Here is a 17352-nt window from a genome sequence, read left to right on the forward strand (position 1 = left end):
TGTGTTCAGCAGCTGCAGGAAGCCACGGACTGAACACCATCAGCAACGGCAGAAGAATCTTCCGAAGACTTAAAGAACAATGCATTCATTTCCACCTTGTTCAAGATGCTACACGAACAGTTTATCAATGTATACATATATATGATGCACACATCTCTCTGAATACTTGGGAAAGAGAATATTTGGGCACAATGTTGAGACATCACAAGCTGGTGAGAGTTGGAAGGTATAGAAATCAGTACAGAAAAGAATACTCTTTTGAAGCCCCACATGCCGGTTATAAACTTTTACTTCCTGCAAAAGTTAACACTTCATGCCCCCTACATATCATCTGCTGGGTTTTTAATGTTCCTGCTGATGTGGGGTGTCCACACAGACATGGGCTTAAGTCAACAGAAAGTCTTCGTTAGCTGGCCACTGACTACACCGGGTGTTTGGGATCCCAGTGTTGCGCTGAGCCTTTCTCAGGGTGAGCTTTTAGCACAAAACCCATATTCTGGGTTGCCATACTTAATAAGAACAGTTCGCTAGAAGTGGAACTACAGAAATCAAAGAGCAAGGTTAGTCCATTTCGAGACTCCCAGAACTATGGACTTTGATGGATTGGGTGCTTGTTTTTGTTCTGGCAGGTGGCACTGTCTGTGTGCTGAGTTTGACAGCCTGAACGACACTTGTATCATGGAGTCAGTTGTGCTAAGGTCTGGAGGCCCGCTACGCCTGCCAAGTTATATATACATTTTGCCTGCATCCCTTCTGCCCTTCACACTGTAATTACCTTTTTCCTACCCATTTCATTCTGTAGTCTGTGATCCAGGCCAGCATTAGACAAATCCAGTTAAATCAGTTTCTTTGCTCCTAGAAACACTGCATCTACATCTATTAACCTTGAACCCCGGGACCCTGGGTGTTCACTGTATGACCCTTGCGTTCCCACTGTGGTGTCTGTGTCCTGGCCTGTCTCTATGTGTGCTTTATCGTGTTTTCACTTAGTCTTAGTTCTTCCTGGTGGGTCTTCTCATGGACCTGCCCTTTCAGAACCTTTCGTTAATCTCACACCACAAGAAACATTCCACCTTAATTTAAACAGCTTGTGCAAAAGACTTGATAAAAATTTCTTGACAGATATTTTAAAGTATTTAACAATTACTCCTGAAAAAAATATCCAATGTGTTCCCCCCACCCCCACGCTTTGGTTTTATTCCAAATATATATATGTGCAGACGGAGGATCACTTGGGAGTCACTGAGGTCCAGCGCCAGAAGGTGGCGCACTTTCCCTAAAGTAGCTGCATATACGATAGCATTGACTAGAACTGTAGCAAACCAAAGCAAGCACACACCCAAACGGACCGACCGAAAACAAAGCTAGGACACCAGTTTGAGAAGACATCTCAGCCAAGTTGTAATTGCACAGGAATGTATCTGAAGCAGTTCATCAGGATGCCTTTGACATTTCCTTGTTAGAGGGTTTCCCACAGAACAGATATCACAGATCCAGGGAGTGTCTAAATTTGACCCTGTCCAGTTTGCTTTCTAATTGTTACATAGACACAGGTTAGATTAATTTTACCAATGGTTTCCTACGTCATCCACACGGAAACTTGCATTATGAGCTATTACTAGAGAAGCAGTTGTCTTAGCTCGATTTTTCTGCTTGGTTTTTGCTGTAGTAAAAGGTCCCTTTGGCTTATATTTCCACAGCACAGTGCATCACCATCAAGGGAAGCCATGGAGGAACGCTGCTTCCTGGCTGGCTCCCCACGGCTTGCTCAGCCTACATTTTTTTTTTAATATACAACTCAGGACCATTTCTCTCCAGGGTTGGGCACTCCCCAGTCGAACATTAATCAAGGAAACATGCCTCAGACTAACCTGGTGGAGGCATTTTCTCAAGTCCCTTTTCCCAGGCGGCTCTAACTTGTGTCAAGCTGACAACAAGCTAGCTAGAACAGTGGTACACAGGTTGAACAGTGGTACACAGGTTGAACAGTGGTACACAGGTTGAAATAGGAAAAGGGAAGAAGAGGAGAAAGGTCAGGAGACAGAGGGAAACCACCAGAGCCTGAGAAAAAGAGGAGCTGCAGGCTGAAGACATAGCAGAGTCTGAGGGTAGGTAGGAGGTCCTGCCTGGGGATGGGTTTGGAGACAATTCCCTGAAGCACGATTAAGAAAAGCTGAGATAGAGAAATTGGGGTTCAACCTGAAGATCCAGAAAGTAAAGCAGCCAGGCACGGGCTCTCACCTAGACCTCAGTCTGAAAATGGCTATCCTGCCTCCAGGAATCTCGGAATGAGACTGAGTCTGAGCTGTTTCCTCCCACTTAGTAACCCTCTTTAGTTCTGGGATTAAAGGCATGCACCACTGGGATTAAAAGCATGTACTGCCCGGTTTCTATGGCAACTAGTGTGGCTACTGGGATTAAAGGTGTGTGTTACCACTGCCTGGCTGTAAGGCTGACCAGTGGGTCTGGGATTTCAGGCACGGGCCACCATACCTGGCTTCCCAATGTTTTACAAGATAAAGGGCTGGGGAGATGGCTCAGTGGTTGAGGATCTGATTCTGTCCCTAGGGCTTTCAAGTCTTCTGGCCTTCACGAGTGCCACATTGACATGTGCACCCCACACACATAGACGAAAATAACAAAAATAAAATCTTCAAAAAGATTAAGAACATCTAGACTTTTGAGATACTGCTTTTTATTGACCATGTATAAGATCCACTTTTACATTATTACAAACATTTTACAAACAAAAGTTTATTTTGTTATAAAACATTTCCTGGATTTTATCACTGTATAGTTAAAACATAAGACATAAAGTATATAAACATGAAGGTCATTCTCCAAGTATTAGGACAGAATACTGACGGAATCACTTCATTTTCCTTTTTCAGTGCCGAGGACCAATGCTAGGTCTTGCACATGCTGGAACGTTCCTTACCGCTGAGCTATTCCTCAGTTACTAATAGCACGTTTTCATGAACAGTCTGTGTAAACTCCAAATGACTGAAATAACACAGTCAGACTGTCAAAACTCATCAACTTCTTCTATAGTCTGTCTTTCCTTACACTGAATTTGGCCGATGAATATTGGCAAAAGAGTTAAGATAAGTAAGCTATACAGACACATTGGAAAATACAGAGCACATTGCAAATCAAAATTTTTATCTGCTTTGTTTTATGGGGAGACACATTACCATATGGTAATCCCGTATTACCATTTTTAAAACAGTTGGTGTATACGTTTTCTGATGAAGGGAATACGGCCTCATTTCCAGGGCAGTCCTAACTTAGGCTGACTACAGGAGCATCTCATCCTCGCAGCTCCTCTGCGAGGATTATGCACAGCACCTAGCTAAGCCAATACGCACAGCGACCTAATGCAGTCCCAGCTACCCTGCTCGGTTATATTCAGAAGACGTACCATCTAAGAGAACTGGATTTCTGAAATGCTTGCATGAAAGACCTGTAGAGAAAACAATACAATCCTGTCATAGAGCTCACTGTGTCTCTCGGGGATTTGTGCTAAACACAGAAGCCTAAGGGTTTCGGAAACGCTTCAGGGAAATAGTTAAGGAAACTGTCAGCTTATGCTTCAAAAGTGGTTTATTTAACATGGAAGTCTGAGAGTCTGGAGTTGCTTCTGGATGCTTTCACCGGAACTCAGTGCTGCTTGATTTTTTTTTTTTTTTTGAGTCAGGGTCTCATTTTGGGCTCCTGATTACCATGGAGCCCAGAATGCCCTTGAAGTCAAGTAGATTGTGTAACCCAGGCTATCCTTGAACTCATAGCTCCTCCTGTCTCAGCCTCCCAAGTGCTGGGATTACAGGCGTGAGACTGGATTTGTATGCATTTTGGAGAGTAGTTGAAGATTCCCCACCCCCTTCTAATAACAAAGGAAGTTAAGTGGTCAACTTCTGTGGCTCACAGTTTTATACAAAAAGAACAAACAACAGACTAAAAACACAAAAACATGTAGAAAAGAATCTAGTTTGGATATTATTCTCATGGCTTTATGCTGGAATGAGATAGTGGCATTTAGGGTTGTTGGTCAAGACTTTAATAGCAAAAGTGTTAATCTACACTAGTTGTCTGTCCTCAGAAGCCTTCAATGCCACCACCAGAGGGAGCTCACATTCAAGCGTAAACTGATGGTTCAGGGCCTCCTCTGCCTTCTCCTAGGCTTTACATCCTATATGGTCTTGTCGCCACTGGCCTTGGCACCAGCCTGAGGCAGGAGACGCGCAACCGACTGGCCTGTGCATTCTTCTGAACAAGGTATTTTAGATGTTCTCTTCTGGTCATGGACACTAGCTTTAAAGAGTGCAGGTGGTCTTTTCTCTAGGACGGAAGAGGAAAACAGTTCATACCTAAAAGTTCTCCAAGATTGGACTTGAAAATTTGGCCTAAATAGTAAAAGAATAACTTGGTAAGCCTCTACTTTCCCAAGTCCATTGTCTTCTAAGCTCAAAGCAGAATTAAAAGTAGACTTGGTACCTAGCCTCCTGTCTGAGAGACTGACAACAGATGTCCTGCAGGAAGTAAGGATTAGGAGAGCATCTGAGCATCCCTTCACCCCTCTGAAAGGGCTGCACTGAAATGCAGATGACACCCTGGACACTAGGGAAGGAGACCCCAGATTTGTGCTGCCTATAGCATCACAGCCAGTCTTTCCCCTTCCTACTCAATGTCGCTCCTTACTAAGTATTTTTTTTATTATGTAATGATATATAGGTCAAGATTATTTAGTAATTGCTAAAAGAAAAAAAGGCATTTTTTTAAAAAAACAGTTTTCAAGATCTCTTCACATTTTCCTTTTTCCTTTTTGAGACAGGGCATCCTACAGTCTAGTCTGACCCCTAGCTCCCTACAGAGTCAAGAACGTCCTTAAGCATCTGATCCTCCTGCCTCCACCTCCCAAGTGCTGGGGTTACAGGCGTGCACCATCACGCTCAGTTATGTGTACTGGGGACTGAACCCAGGGCTTTGTGCGGTCCAGGCAAACACTCTACCGACTGAAAAGGATTCTGTATCATTTAAAATGCCAAGACCTCATCTTGTGTAAAGTCAGAGGGCCCAGGGCAGCTAGGATAAGTACGACAGCGACTCTGCCCTGCCTTCAGCACCTTGTATGTGTCTGACGAGAGGCTTCGGTGAGCCATGCCCACAATCCAGTGTGATTAATTTGGGATCCAAAATAATTTGCAGAAATGCCAGTAAAACTATAGCCTAGAAATCATATTTTCAAAATAGAAAAGTATGCTTTTAAAATTGTCAGAATAAACATCTCAAATAGTATCGGTTAAAACGTCCTTTGATCTTTTTGTAGCGTACAATAGAGCTGCCCCCTTGAGAAGCACGTCCTCACCTGTTCAGATGGCATCTTCCCTGGGAAAGATGTCCGTGTCAATGCCCCAACCTCCAAACGTGTCCTAGCATGATTCAGAAAATCTTCTCTCAGTATTCACAACATTCTAAAATGGGATGTCATCTGTTTAAAAACCTCAGCATCTATTTGTAACAACAGTTTTGGATTAATGTAGACTACCTGATTCTTGCGATATTAAAATGCAAATTCTAACAAGAACAATTCCACTCTTTTCCAAACTTCCCAATCTGGATATTCAAACATAACTCTATTCTTACTTTGTCAACATAAAAGGATCTTGGCCACAGTAAGTCGGTGCTGACCTACTGTGTGTTCAGACATGATTGCGAAGGTGGGGGCCGGGGCATTGCTGGCTCTGTACCACCTCATGCTTCTCTTCAGCTCTTTCTACATGGGTACTGTCAAAATCAGCTGTGTGCTGTGCTGGTAACATGGATCCAGACTAGATATTTGCACCCTAAAAGCTGTAGTAGAGGTATGTTACAGTCTACGTTGGCCTCACACAGCTCAGCTCTGACACAGCAAAGAAAACAGTCTCTGGTCAAAGAGGCTAAAATAGGAACGTGCCAGTCTCATGGCGTCAGTGAAATCCAGCAGCCGCTCAGACGTCTGTCCATTAGCACGGCATGGTAAGGGTCAGTTCGTGGAAGTCTGAGCATCTCACAGTCTTCCTTCTGACTGCTGAGCCCAGCACGTCTCAGCACTGGATGGATCATAATTGAGCTTTCTCCAAGCTTGCCTACGGTAGCTAACATCCCGATCGTTAGTAAGCTCACCTTGACTCTTACAGGGCTGGGACTTTTGCAGCCCATCTGACAGTAACGACAGGGATAATATATGCCGCAGAGGCACAGGCTCAGCGCTCCTTCTGTCCAGCTGTCTCAGACTTGGGCACACTTGCCCTTTGACTTACGTCAGAAACATTTAGAAATATAGAGTACTTAAAGTGTTTTAAGTCTCAAAGCACAGACACCCACCTTCTGTCAGTTATTGTGTAAAGGCGTTAATATGCTTAGGACAATGCTAAAGGTAGTGGGGCATGGAAGAGTTACTTAATAGGAATTACAGTTATTTGCATAGCATTTATGGGTTTAAACTGACCTCCCACACTGTCTCTTAAATGTAAAATTTAAACACAGCCCAGAGCTGTTGAGTGCCCCTGCCTTGGATTTTTATCTTGGGACACCAAAATCACACTCAAACGTGTCCAACGCCATCCTCTGAGGTGCCTTGGAAGGACAAGTGGATGGCCAGCGAGGTGACTCTCACAGGCAAATGTCCGAAGTTTCTTCCCTTGCTCTCTTCCTTACTCTGCCCCACCCCCTCTGTAAAACTCGAAAACAGAAAGCAAAACCCTTCAACTGTTGTAAATCATGCAATTAAAGTTGATTACTTAAAAATTTGAAAAAAAAAATACAATCAGATGGGGTGCTGAGGCAGGCCAGGCCTTTACCCTCCATTCCCATGCTCTCTCGGTGGGTGAGTGGCTCGGTACAGATGCTGGGGGGTGCTCTGCTCCGAGAAGGGTGTGCGATGGCTTCCGGAAGGATGCTGGGGGGTACTCTGCTCCCAGAAGAGTGGGCGAGTGGCTTGGGACGGATGTTGGGGGGTGCTCAGAGAAGGAGCCAGCACTGCTTTCCTCTGCACGGATGAACTTTGCTTTGAAAACAGGTTCATTGCTTTTCTCACACGCTTGATAAAACACCTTGAAACACCTGGTGTCCATAGCTCACATCCCCAGGGAAGCGTCTGTCCACTGGTGCGTCTGTCTGCCGCCGGCATCCCCTCTAGCGTTTGATCACTACCTGCTCATAGGCTCCAGAGCCTACCCTGAAATAGCAGTGAGGGAATACTTTCAGAACTTGAACCGCAGAGGTGCCGACTTAGGGATACATTTCCCCCAGGTACACCAGGTGGTTTCCCCCCATCTCTTTCTCTCCCTCCCTCCTTCCCCCTTCTCTCTTTTTGAGACAGGGTTTCTCCTTGTAGCCCTGACTGTCCTGGAAGACCAGGCTGGCCTTGAACTCAGAGATCCACCTGTCACCACCTCCTGAGAGTTGACTTTAAAGGTATGTGCCATCACTACCTGGCTCCAAGTGGTTTTCTACTGAGTTTGTTTCTACAAGGGTTAAAGGTTTCACATACATAGACACACAGACGACCCTAAAATCAGCCTCAGCTAAGGCAGTATGTAGAGTTTTCCATGGAGTTAATGATGAGAGTCTTTAGTTATAAGACTGTAGGTTTTAATTTTCTAGAAAGTGTAAAGTGTTTTCTCTCTCTTTCTCCCCCCTTGCGACTTCTCCTCTTTCCATTTCTCATCTCTCTCTCCTCTCTCTCCTTTCTCTCTCTCTCTCTCTCTCTCTCTCTCTCTCTCTCTCTCTCTCTCTCTCTCTCTCTCTCTCTGTTTCCCTCCCTTTCTTCTTTTTCTTTTTTTGTTTTTTTTTGAGACAGGGTTTCTGTGTAGCTTTGGAGCCTGTCCTGGCACTCACTCTGTAGACCAGGCTGGCCTCGAACTCACAGACCTCTGCCTTCCGAGCCTGGAATTAAAGGCGTGTGCCACCGCTGCCCGGGGCCTCTTTTCTTCAGACAGGGTTTCAAGTTAGCCCAGGCTGTTCTATACCTCTCTATGTAGCCACGGATGGCTTTGAAGTTTGCTTGTTCTTGTCTCTACCCGAAAGCGCTGGGATCATGAGTGACAGGGCTGATGGACACCTTTAGTCGAGGTGCAGGTGGCTTTATATACGACCAGCACTGTGAGTCCACATGTGTGCTGGAGACTGGAAGGGCAAGTGTTCTTGAAGAAGGGTTTATTTCTCCACAGCTCAGTGTAGAAGACTGTGCCTGTCCTCACCTCCATCCATTCCCCACAGTTCAGTGCAGAAGACTGTGCCTGTCCCCAGCTCCATCCATTCTTTGCATAGTTCAGCTGGAAGCTGTTTCCTCAACTCCCCTGTGGGTAGGTGTGGCCGTGTGATTAAGTTTTCCAACAGGAAACACAAATGAAGAGATACAGCAACTTCTGTCTGTCTAGCATACAAGAAATTCTTACCCTGGGTTGGGAGACACCCCCGTCCCCCAGTCCAAGAAGGTGAAATAAGTGTTTCACCTCTGGGGGACAGAGCTGCATCGTTGGCCTTGCCATTGCATCCATGGGTTTCTGTGCTCCAGGCTTTGCTGTACTATGTCAGGTATGAACTGACCTCTAATAATGAAATGTACCAAAAAGCTTAATTTGCTAGCTTTGTGAATGAAACCATCCCGAGACAGCCTATTTAAGCGACGGCCTCACCCACAGAGACCTTCTGCGGCTGTTGTTAGGACTTGGTTCTGTGAAGTCAAGGATGGAGCACGCAGCCTCCTGCTGTTGTTTCTTGGTTTGGCAGAGGAAGGGTTCTCACTGTGTCTTTTAGATGGCAGCCAGCTTTAAGCTTTTGAGTGGGCCCTAATTCTCCCTTTTCCCCGAAGCATCTTGGGTGATCAGGAGAACTCCAGTTGCGGTGCTGCATGGAGGGTCTCACTGCTGAAAGTCATCGGCAGGTACCTATTTCCTCATTTGTCAAGGTTTCAGAAGCCCCCTCCCCTACACCCGATGCTTCACTCTGAGTATAGAGTTTAACAATACTGGAAGCAACCACTGGGACTGCTGGACTCATCCCTTAGAGGCCTTATATGAGGTGTTTGTGGTATGCCTTCTTTTTGTTATAGTATAACATGACTATCCCATTCCTTCCCATCACACAGCAGGGATAACCGCACTGCAGTCATGGCAACGGAATAAGCCAATACAGTGACAATGTCTATAGGAATGGGAATACTTAGCTTGTAGAAGGAAGGGAGGGTCACCAGACTGTCACCTGGGATTCCATCGACCATTCCCTCCTCCATGTGCTCATGGAAGACACTAGGGTGTCTTAGTTGGGGGGCTAACTGAAGTTGGGCTTCTTGGGGGCTTTCAGCCATGATGGAGTACAATGTCTTGGCAATGCAGCTGTTATGAGTCACCCTGGCTTTTGTAAAGTTCACCAAATGGGTAGAACTGTCACTTTGGTCTGTTGTTGGGGCTGTATCTTAGCTTACAGAAGAGATACCAGAAGGAAGCATGTGTGTGTGGGAAGTAATGGCTGGAGGATTTCAAATCCGGGAAACCTATACGCAAGGATATCCAAGAGGCTCAGCGAAACCTAAATGAAAGAAACCCAGAGCAACACACCCCACAACACCTCACGCCAGCTTCTAAGAAACCAGAGACAAAGAGAAAACCTTTCTGGGTGTGGCGGCATGCACCTTCATTCCTAGCACTCAGGAGGCTGTGGCAGGTGGATCTTTGTGAGTCTGAGGCTATTCTGGTCTACATAGTGAGTTCCAGGCCAGTCATGGCTATATATTGAGACCCTGCCTCAAAAACAAAACAAAACAAAACAGAACGAAACAAAACAAAACAGAAACAAACAAACGAAAACCTCCTAAAAACATCCAGATAGGGGCTGGAGAGATGGCTCTGGAGTTAAGAGCCATTTCTGCTCTTCCAGAGGACCTGGGTTTGGTTTCCAGCATCTACACTGGGTGTCTCACAACTGTCTGTAACTCTGCTTCGGGATATCCAATGCTCTCTTCTGGCCTCTGAGGATTACCTCCTACTCCCCCACATGGCATATATACACAGACGTACACATATGAAAAAAAAATCTTTAAAACAGCCAAATAAACAAGTTACATAGAGAAAATTCAAAATGGAAATGGAAGCAGACTTCTGGTTTGAAAAAAGCAAAATGTCCCTAAGGTCAAGAAAGGGTTGCTAACGACAGGTTTGCCGCTGAGTGGGTATGTACAGCTGCTTACACAGGTGAGGGCACTGGCTGGAAATGCTTGCTTTGTCCTGTCTAAAATAGTAGACACAATTCTGTTCTAGATATTCTTTTTATGTTAGCAATTGCCAAATGCTCTATTTCTCCAATATATTTAAATAAAGTAACCAACTGTCATAGACTATAATGGTGAAGACATCCAGGAAAGGAAAGAGTGTCTCAGTAGCAGCCGGCTCTCCTGGGGGGTGGGGGGTGCAAGCGTTTGTCTTAATTCAGCCTCAGCATAATGAAAACTGCAGCCTTCCTCTTTTACTTGCGATTGTTCTTCCGCGGAGCCCAGGCTGGCAGGACCCTGAACTCCTGAACTTTCTGCTTTCACTTCCACGTACTGGGAATAGGAGTGAGCCACCACACTTGTTTATATTGCTCTGGAAGCTGAATCGAGGCTCCGTTCTTGCTAGGCTCTTCCAAACCGAGCTACGTGTCCTCTCCTCATGGATTAAGACACTCTGTGTTTTGGCAGAGTGTAACGTGGGGGGTGACATACCTGTTTGGAAGGTGATGGCTGCCAAAGGTTGTGCTTCCTCCAGGCCCCACAAATAACCTGAGTCCTTCTTCTGCAACACATATATTACCATGCTTGTTAAGCATACAGTTCTTAGAAGACTGTCAGAAAACACACATATTGTAGAAATCCATATTTTACACTGAAGGTATCAAAGCTCTGAGAGAACCTACGGCTCCTTCTCACCAACGTCCCCAAAGCTCTTTTTCTTTGAGCAGGAGTGACAGCTCTTTCTCTGCATTTTCATGCGGTTTAATTGTTTCTATTTCCAGCCAGTTCCACAACCAAACTGTCCACTGTTAAGTGCTCTCTATTCCACCAGCCTGAGTAATTGCACCTTTCAAGCTGGTGGCAAATAAATTCTCTGTTTCTGCAGGAAATTTGCGGAGAGATTGCAGGATTCTATTCTCCCCTGTCTCAAGACCACCACTTCAGCCCTCCAAACTGGGTCAGGGACCTGGCGCTCAGAAAGTATACAGACACAAAAGCTTTGTTTAAAATTGATCTCTGCTCCCCTCCCCCACCCCAGTTGTGGGGACTGAACCCCGGGCCTCCTACATCCTAGGAATTTGTTGTACTACCGAACCATGCCCCCTTCAGCTGATGTCTTCACTAAAGTTTGTCCTTTGTCCAGCGTCACCGGCCTTTGTCAGAGACAAGCTACACCAGCCTTTGTCAGAGACAAGCTACAAAGTTCTTTTTGCTTTGACGGACATGGGGTTGACTTTACACACATGCAGTGGCAGCCCGACCGCGTGCGCTGACACAGCTGTGAGCCATATCTGTTCTCCACCCCGAGTGCGTGCGCGGACACAGCTGTGGGCCAAATCTGTTTTCCACCCCGAGCGCGTGCGCGGACACAGCTGTGGGCCACATCTGTTCTCCACCTTGACCGCATGTGCGGACACAGCTGTGGGCCACATCTGTTCTCCACCCCAATGGTGCACTGACACAGCTGTGGGCCACATCTGTTCCCCACCCTGAGTGCGTGCGCGGACACAGCTGTGGGCCACAGCACTGGTACTCATCTGTTCCCCACACACCTTCGGCGCTGGAGTCGAGGCTGAAGTCTTGACTTTGCAGGATTTTCTCCACGATGTCATCAGCATCCACTCTGGTGTCGTCAACCCGCTTCAGCTGAGATTCAACAGAATCCTGCTTCACTGGGCATCTTTGAAAAGAACCACAGTTGTTTCCACCTTCTGCATTGATTATGTTATGAAAATAAAGACGTTTTAAACATAGAGTCACCACGTGAGAGGGTACCTGGAGGCTTTCTCAGGAGTGTCTTCTTCTTTATCGGCTGGGTCAAGAGTCGGTTCAGGTGTGCTTTGCTCAGTTTCATCACAGGGCTCCAGGATGCTTTCAACTCCTGTTGATGTGCTGCCCACTGAGGTATTTCTTCTGTGGCAGAACTCGGAGAAACTGGATGACCGGGAGTGACCCGTGCTATACCCTGGCGGAGGACAAGCCACTGTGAATACATTAACATGATCAGACACACTCAGTCTAACTTTTTCTTTCTGTATGTGTACATGTTGATATGGGTGCACATAGATGTGTGTGTAGATGCACGTGCGTGTGCAGACGCACACGTGTGAGTGTGTGTATGAAGGCCAGTGGTTGATGGGGTATTCTATGTCACTGGTTACCTTATTTTTGAGACAGGATTCTCACTGAGCTTAGAACTTGCAGGCTTGGCTACAGTGGTTCCCGAAATCCTTCTGCCTCTGTCTTCCCAGTGCTTAGATTTCAGGCATGAACTGTCGTGTCTGACTTCCCTGTGAGTGTTGGTGACTGAACTCAGGTTCTCATGCTTGCGTGACAAGCACTTTACTGAACTATCTGTCATCTCTGAGATGCAATTTCTTTATCCTACACCGAGTTTATTATCGAATTTTATTTTGTTTGAAGACAGGCACCTGCTATCCAGCAAGCAGAGGCTGGCCTTGAACTTGTCATCCTTCTCTCTCCCAGTCTCTCCATCACTAGGTTAACAGGTATGTACTACCACACCTGGCTTCAAGTCCCTTTAGAACAGTGGTTCTCAACCTGTGGGTTGCAACCTCTCTGGCAAACATCTATCTCCAAAAATATTTACATTATGGTTCATAACAGTAGCCAAATTACACTTATGTAGCAACAAAAATTTTATGGTTGGGTTCACCCAACATGAGGAACTATATTAAAGGGTCACAGTATTAGGAAGGTTGAGAACCACTGCCTCAGAACAATAAGGAGTGGAATCCCACTGTGGGCCACTACCTGATACTTTGGACTGCTGGCTTGCATAGCTTGATGTTCTAGAATGTCCCCAGGCACCAAGTTCATCTGGAACAGAGGCACTCTTTGCTGAAAGATCTGCAACAAGTCACGTGATGTTATTATTACTACCAAGTCAATGTCCAATTTGTATTCTAGCCTGCAGGTTTTATTACTTCGCAAGTTTATAACCAAGGAAAACGAATTACAAAGTGATAGCTTCCTTCAAGTTGGCACAATGAAAACAAGCACATCACAAGCAATGAAAGAATACTTGAATACTTCAGTCCACTGCCAAGTTAGGTTCTTTCATAATGTTTACTAGCAGTGTGTCTTAAAACCATTAGCACACATTAGAATGTGTGCGTTCAACATTTCTCTAATAACTCAGTCTTATTCTTACAAATTCACCTGAAACTGATGGATTTTGGTGTTTTTATTCTCATATATGTATCTATCATGTATGTATGTATGTATGTATGTATGTATGTATGTATGATGTATGTGTCTGTCTGTCTGTCTGTCTACCTATCTGACTGGGTCTCATATAACCCCAGCTATCCTTAGACCCACATAGTAGCTGAGGCTGACCTTCAACTCCTGACCCTCTTCCCTTAATGTCCCAAGTGCTGGGAGCACAGGTGTGCACCACCAGTCCCTGCCACTTTAGTGTTTTTTGTTTTGTTTTTAGGTGGCACTGAGATTTACATCTTCAGAATTCATCAGTAGTGAACTAAAGGTGCTTTAGTGCTCCAAAGGCAGTCTTTCTAGCGTTAGTCTATACAGGGGGGCAATGCTGTAACTTATCAACACAACACAGGGTGTGCTACCCAGGCTGATAATTCGTAAGAAACTGGTCTCAAGGCTGGAGATGGCACAGCTGTTTAGAGCACTGGCTGCTCTTCCAGAGAACTCGGGTTCAGTTCCCAGAGTCCACATGGCAGCTCACTGTCACCTGTAACTTCAATTCCAGGGGGAACCAATATCCTTTTCTGGCTTCTATAGGCACTGCATGCATATGGTGTGTGGATATACATACAGGCAAAACACCCACACGCTAAAAATAGAATAAATAAAAATTCAGAAACAAGTTAAAAAAAAAACCCTGATGATAGTACATAGTTTGAAAGTAAACAGACAAAAACAGACTCAACACTGTTTCTAGTAGCCCCCAATCACGAATTTGTAGACCCGGTCAAGCTCCACAGAAGACGGAACTGTGACTGCTTAGCATCAGAGTAAAACGCTTGGAAACCGGAACTGTCATTAACTTAGGAGAGCTAGCTACCACAGCGGTTCTCTAAATGAGACGGTGCACAGTCCGGCCAGCAGATGCTGCCACTGGTCCTCTGCAAAGACTTCCCATGTCCAGGCAGACTGCAAGGGCCCCATGAATCTACAGCAGCCCTAAACCTGAAGGTTAGCTCCAACAAAATCCTCCCCAGCAGACAGTTCATAGAGATTCCTGTACACCCCAAAGTCTACCCCAGTGTTTGGCTCAGATCTCGGCCATCTGTCTTCTAGTTTCCAAAATGCATTCAATCCATATAAAAATTTATTAAGCTCTTATCAAATCAGTTGTTTGTCGTATAGATTAAACTGAGGCTCTGGGCACATGTTCAAAATTCAGAGATAGAAGCAAATGTGTCTGGCATTAACCAAAAGAAGGTATTAAGGGCTCCAAAGGCCCATCATATAATACTACGTGGGAGGAGATCTCGGAGAGGAGGCTAGACCAGGATCTTTCAGCTCGCGGAGGAGGGAAGGGCACAGGGCACATCAGGCCTGTAGAGCAGCAAATGGTTCGCAGCAAATGGTTCAGTGAAGTCGGCACAGAGCAGCGGGGAGATGACCAAAAGGAAAAGAGGCCAAAGGCGAGCGCAGGGCAGCTGATGAAGACCTTGGGTGAGCTGAATGAAAGACACCTTGAATGACCTTAAGCCTGCGTGCCACTGCGGGCTATGTTGTGTGAAGATCACTCCAGTAAAGGGAGAAGCAGGTTGTGGTGAAGAGTGAAGGTCTTTAGTGCAAGCCAGCTGGGAGTGAGAGATGGCGGGATCCAGCTACTGAGCAGAGTGTGCCAGGATGCCTGAGCAGGAGGAGGAAGAGTCAGGCAACTCTGCACTGAGCCTGTGACACTGGCAGGCAATGCTCATCACATTCTGACCGTCCCTGGTCTATGTATAAAGACCCCATCACAAAGGACCCACAGTCCGGCCGGGGAGAAAGATGAGCTCACAGACTTCAGTAATAACGTGCGGCCTGAAGTGGACCTTCCCCAAAACATTTGGAAACACATATTTTTGAGAGGAAAGTATTTAACGCAGTTTATACAATCACATCATATTTATGAGACAGTTAAATCCAAGGGCGTAGAGGATATTGCTCAGAAAATAAAGTAGAGGGGACCAACCCCTGTGGAGCAGCAACGCTGGAGAGGAGGTGGGTGTTTTTATGCCCAGTTTATGTTTTTTGAGGACTGGGGACTGAACCCTGGCCTCAAGCACACAGACAAATGCTCTACATCGCAGCTATAGCGCTGCCCCTTTAAGGAAGTTTCTCTTTAATTTTTGTTTAAATTTTGTTCATGCATGCATTATAATGTTCTAATCAAACTCACCATCTATTCTTTCCTCTCCAATTCCTCTTGTACTCCTCTATCACTTTCCCACCAACTTAACATACTCTGTTCTGAAACCCACTGAATCCACTTGGTGCTCGCTCTGTGTGCATGAGTGTAGGACCATCTATGGGAGCGTGGGTAGCCTCCGAGCAGCCACACCCCTGAAGAAACTTCCTCTCCATCTGCCAGTAGGCAGCAACTACTAATGGATTCTAGGCTTTAAAAAATTCATTACATTTATTTATTTACTTATTTAATTATGTGTGTGTTTGTGCACCACACACATGGAGGCCAGGCAAGTTGACAACTAGCTAACTAGTTAGACGCAAACATCTGCTCCCACCAGGGGTTCGTAGGGATTGAACTTGGGTCATCAGGATTGGCAACAGGCGTCTTTGTTTACTGAACCATCTTCCTTGCTCAAGAAATCCCTAAGGAGTGAGAAGAGCAAAGGTTGCCGAAGGTAGGAGACAAAGGAAGAGAGGACGCCAAGAAAGAACTGAATTAGTGGCTGAGTCAAACGAGAACAGGAAAAACGGCCGCAGGATCTGGTGATCTGTAGACATCAAGACAGGACACAAACCACACTGTAAACGAGTTTACCAACGGACGGGCAGCGGGATGGCTAGCTCTCGCTGTAAGTCTGACTGGACCAGGAGTCACCTAAGGGCATGTCTGTGAGGGGGTTTCCAGAAAGGCTTAACTGTGGAGTGAAAACCCACTCCGACTGTGAGCAGAGCCTGAGCTGAGGTCCTGGACCGAAGAGCAAAGGGAAAGAGGAAACCAGCCGTACACAAGCATTTATCTTTCTGTTTCCTGACTGGGGGTGCAATGTGACCAGACACCTCCCTTCCCACCATGACTTCTCCACAGTGATGGACTGCACCCCTTGGAACCGTGAGACCAAACACCCTTCACGTTCTTTTATCACAGTAATGAATCCAAGCAGTATTGGTTTCTCGAAGTTCGTCTATGTAACTGGGATGCATGCGTCAAATAGGCACTCTCTTGATGATACGTCACCATGTCTGTCTGCCTTCTTGCCTCTGTCTATCTATCTAACACTGGACTGCTGGAGTCTAGAGGACAACAGAAGATAGAGAAGATGTATATGTTACTATTATAAGGATAATAAGGTCCACTTTGTATTTTCTCAGTATAGCCAACAGCTTGGGATATTTAAGGGCTGAGCGAGGAGTTAATGGGAAGATTAACAGTATCCATAAGATTAGCTGATCCTAAATCAAGAAATCCATGCCCAAAATTATTTATAAGAAACCCCATCAATGCACATTTGGAAAGGCAGTGTAAATGTTAATTCTGGCGCTTCACCTTTCTTTCCAACGATACACCCTGTTACTCGTGTGCTTTTCCTGCGGCTAGGTTGGCACCTTGCCTACCCCGCTTTTAGCAACCACAGTAGATTCTGCCTCTTCTGGAAGATGTCTAGGGAAGTGGACTCAAAGTGTGCTTGGGACCAGCAGCAGCAGCAGCAGCAGCAGCAACAAAGGAGCTGAACTGGTGTAGATTCGAAAGTTCTAGGCACCATCCTGGATTGACCAAATCCAAAACTGGCTGCTGGTGCTAGCAATATGTTTTAACACCCTCCGCCCCCAGGAAAATCCAATGCACAGTGAAGCTTGAGGAGAAAAACGAAGGGGAAGAAGAGGAGAAGCAGCACCAAAGAGCTGACAGGTGGTTGTGCCCG

At 45.8% G+C, this 17352-nt stretch overlaps 1 protein-coding gene across 1 annotated transcript in view; it reads right to left on the minus strand.

The window, feature by feature from the left end:
- Positions 1-2675: 2675 nt before the first annotated feature.
- Positions 2676-17352, minus strand: part of Fam102b (family with sequence similarity 102 member B) — a 57849-nt gene continuing 43172 nt past the window's right edge. Inside the window, exons 7-11 of the mRNA XM_038311227.2 lie at positions 13025-13120; positions 12026-12215; positions 11803-11930; positions 10742-10811; positions 2676-7216 (exon numbers count right to left, since the gene is read on the minus strand). Of these exons, the coding sequence (XP_038167155.1) occupies positions 7174-7216; positions 10742-10811; positions 11803-11930; positions 12026-12215; positions 13025-13120 (527 nt within the window). The 3' untranslated portion in view covers positions 2676-7173. The remainder of the gene's footprint in view (positions 7217-10741; positions 10812-11802; positions 11931-12025; positions 12216-13024; positions 13121-17352) is intronic.

The sequence above is a fragment of the Arvicola amphibius genome, chromosome 14 (assembly GCF_903992535.2).
Source record: "Arvicola amphibius chromosome 14, mArvAmp1.2, whole genome shotgun sequence".
NCBI lineage: Eukaryota > Metazoa > Chordata > Mammalia > Rodentia > Cricetidae > Arvicola > Arvicola amphibius.